Source organism: Rhagoletis pomonella, unplaced genomic scaffold (genome assembly GCF_013731165.1).
Source record: "Rhagoletis pomonella isolate Grant_MI unplaced genomic scaffold, Rhpom_1.0 Rhpom_scaffold_06535, whole genome shotgun sequence".
Lineage (NCBI taxonomy): Eukaryota > Metazoa > Arthropoda > Insecta > Diptera > Tephritidae > Rhagoletis > Rhagoletis pomonella.
In genome coordinates, this window is record NW_023465066.1 from 7,427 (window position 1) to 9,455 (window position 2,029).

The 2,029-nt window shown below is 51.1% G+C and overlaps 1 protein-coding gene across 1 annotated transcript; it reads left to right on the forward strand.

The window, feature by feature from the left end:
* The first annotated feature begins 376 nt into the window (after positions 1 to 376).
* LOC118755547 lies at positions 377 to 1,807 on the forward strand. Its single transcript, XM_036490380.1, has 2 exons — positions 377 to 1,457; positions 1,513 to 1,807. The coding sequence occupies exon 1, from the start codon at positions 420 to 422 to the stop codon at positions 1,392 to 1,394; it is 975 nt and encodes a 324-aa protein (XP_036346273.1). The 5' UTR covers positions 377 to 419; the 3' UTR covers positions 1,395 to 1,457; positions 1,513 to 1,807.
* Positions 1,808 to 2,029: the final 222 nt, after the last annotated feature.

Here is a 2,029-nt window from a genome sequence, read left to right on the forward strand (position 1 = left end):
AAGGCGATTCACCAGACATTCTGCAGAAGGTGGAAAGCAGAATACCTGAAGGAATTGCAGAAGAGAGTGAAGTGGCACTCCCCCCAACGAAACCTCGAAGTTGACGATCTAGTCGTCGTCAAAGAGGATAACCTTCCCCCAAATGAATGGCGACTTGGCAGAGTAATTAGGGTCTTTTCAGGTCAGGACAGCCGAGTACGAGTCGTAGAAATACGAACGGCACGCGGAATTATAACTCGACCAATTGTAAAATTGGTACTTTTGCCAGATTGACAAAACAAAATAATAATCGTATCTCTCTTTACAGAACTCAATAACGCAAAATGGTACGTGCAACCAAGAGCAACACCCAAGCGAACAAAGGCCGATACCGCTGCCCAGTGTGCCGCAGCAACCACCGCCTGGCTTTTTGTCGCGAGATGCGCAGGATGGAACCGGCCGAGAGACTGCGTGCTGTCCTCGTGCACCGCCACTGCGCCAACTGCCTGTCGCCGCATCACACGGCGAAGAATTGCGCATCGCCCCGAAAATGTGAGCATTGCCGAGACCGGCACCATAGCCTTCTCCACCTGGGCGAGGCGCCCCGAGATGAGGAAGACGTGCTACTGGGATTGGTCGAGCCAGAGATCCGTCAGCGACGACCGTTCCGCCCGTACACCATCCGGCCATTAGCCGAAACAAGCGACGAAGGTGAGGTGCTGGAAATCGACGCCGATGAAGAAGACCTCCAACAAGCATTGGGGGATGATCCCGAGCTTAGTGCACCGCCGGCATTCAGACCTGCTCTGTCGGGTGTCCGGTCGGTAGTGCAGCGAGCCCCAGCAACGAGGTCGAAGCGCCGAGGCGCACACCGACGCCAACGGCGATCCCAGCAACAACCCCACCGCCGTGGTGTGAGAGACGCCCGAGAGCGGATTACGGGCACGGCCCGTAGCGCTCCTAGGCTATCTGTCCTCACACCCACAGTAGCGGTTAAGGTAATGACCCGAGGGAGGACGCAAGTAGTGCGCGCCATCGTCGACCCAGCACAGCCCAGGTCGACAATATCGCTTCAGCTGGCACGCCAACTTCGAGTTTTGCCACAGGGCTATGCAGATGTGTGCAGGCTCACGCTCAAAGGGTGGCATGAAAGGCTGGATATTTGCGCCGACGTGCAACCAGGCCTCTCTCGGGTAACCCCCCCTCGCACGCTGGATGCTAGGATTACCAACGAGTTCGACAATTTTCGGCTGGCCGACCCGGGCTTTTACAAATCTAGCGCCGTATCACTAGTCCTAGGAGCCGAAATATATGCAATGATCCTGCGTCCGGGACTCATGCCAGCCACCCCCACTCGACCAACGGCACAGAACACAATGTTCGGGTGGATGATCTCGGGAGGCACCATCTATTAGTGGACTACCAGAAGCAATTGGCCTGAAATCCAAAAAATGAATTTTTTAATGAATTTATGAATTGTAAATAGCAAAATGAAATAGAAAAAAAAAAATGAATTGTAAATATCTAGTTAAGTTTATTGCAGCGACACTGCAAGGCGGGCGGCATGTTTACGCTAGCCCCCTTCACCTTAAGTATGTTTATGAAGTAGAGAATTTCACTTGTAGATGTCGCTGTGATCTAAGCGGGAACAGCTACTCGTTACTCGAGTTCCTTTTTCTCGAGTCCTGTTACCCGCCTCGGATGTTAGGTTTCGCCTTCTGCGATCGCCCAACACTCTGCCACTTTGGAAGAGAACTCCGAGCAATCCACAAGTAAGGTCCTCTACTATTAATCATTTTATATACCATTTTATTACAGCATTTTTTATATACACATATATACATATAATAAAGTGGCCGTTAGGCGCTTATATATATATATACATATATACGAGTAAAAGGTGAAGTGTTTTTATTTAATTTTATTGAGCGAATTTAAGCGTGTTAAATTCAACCCTCGAAGGACTTCAGGGATTCGGCACCTCCTCGACCCTCGTTTGCCGCGGAATTCAAGAGGAATTCCCGGCCCCCAAATCACCCCGTCCCGAACA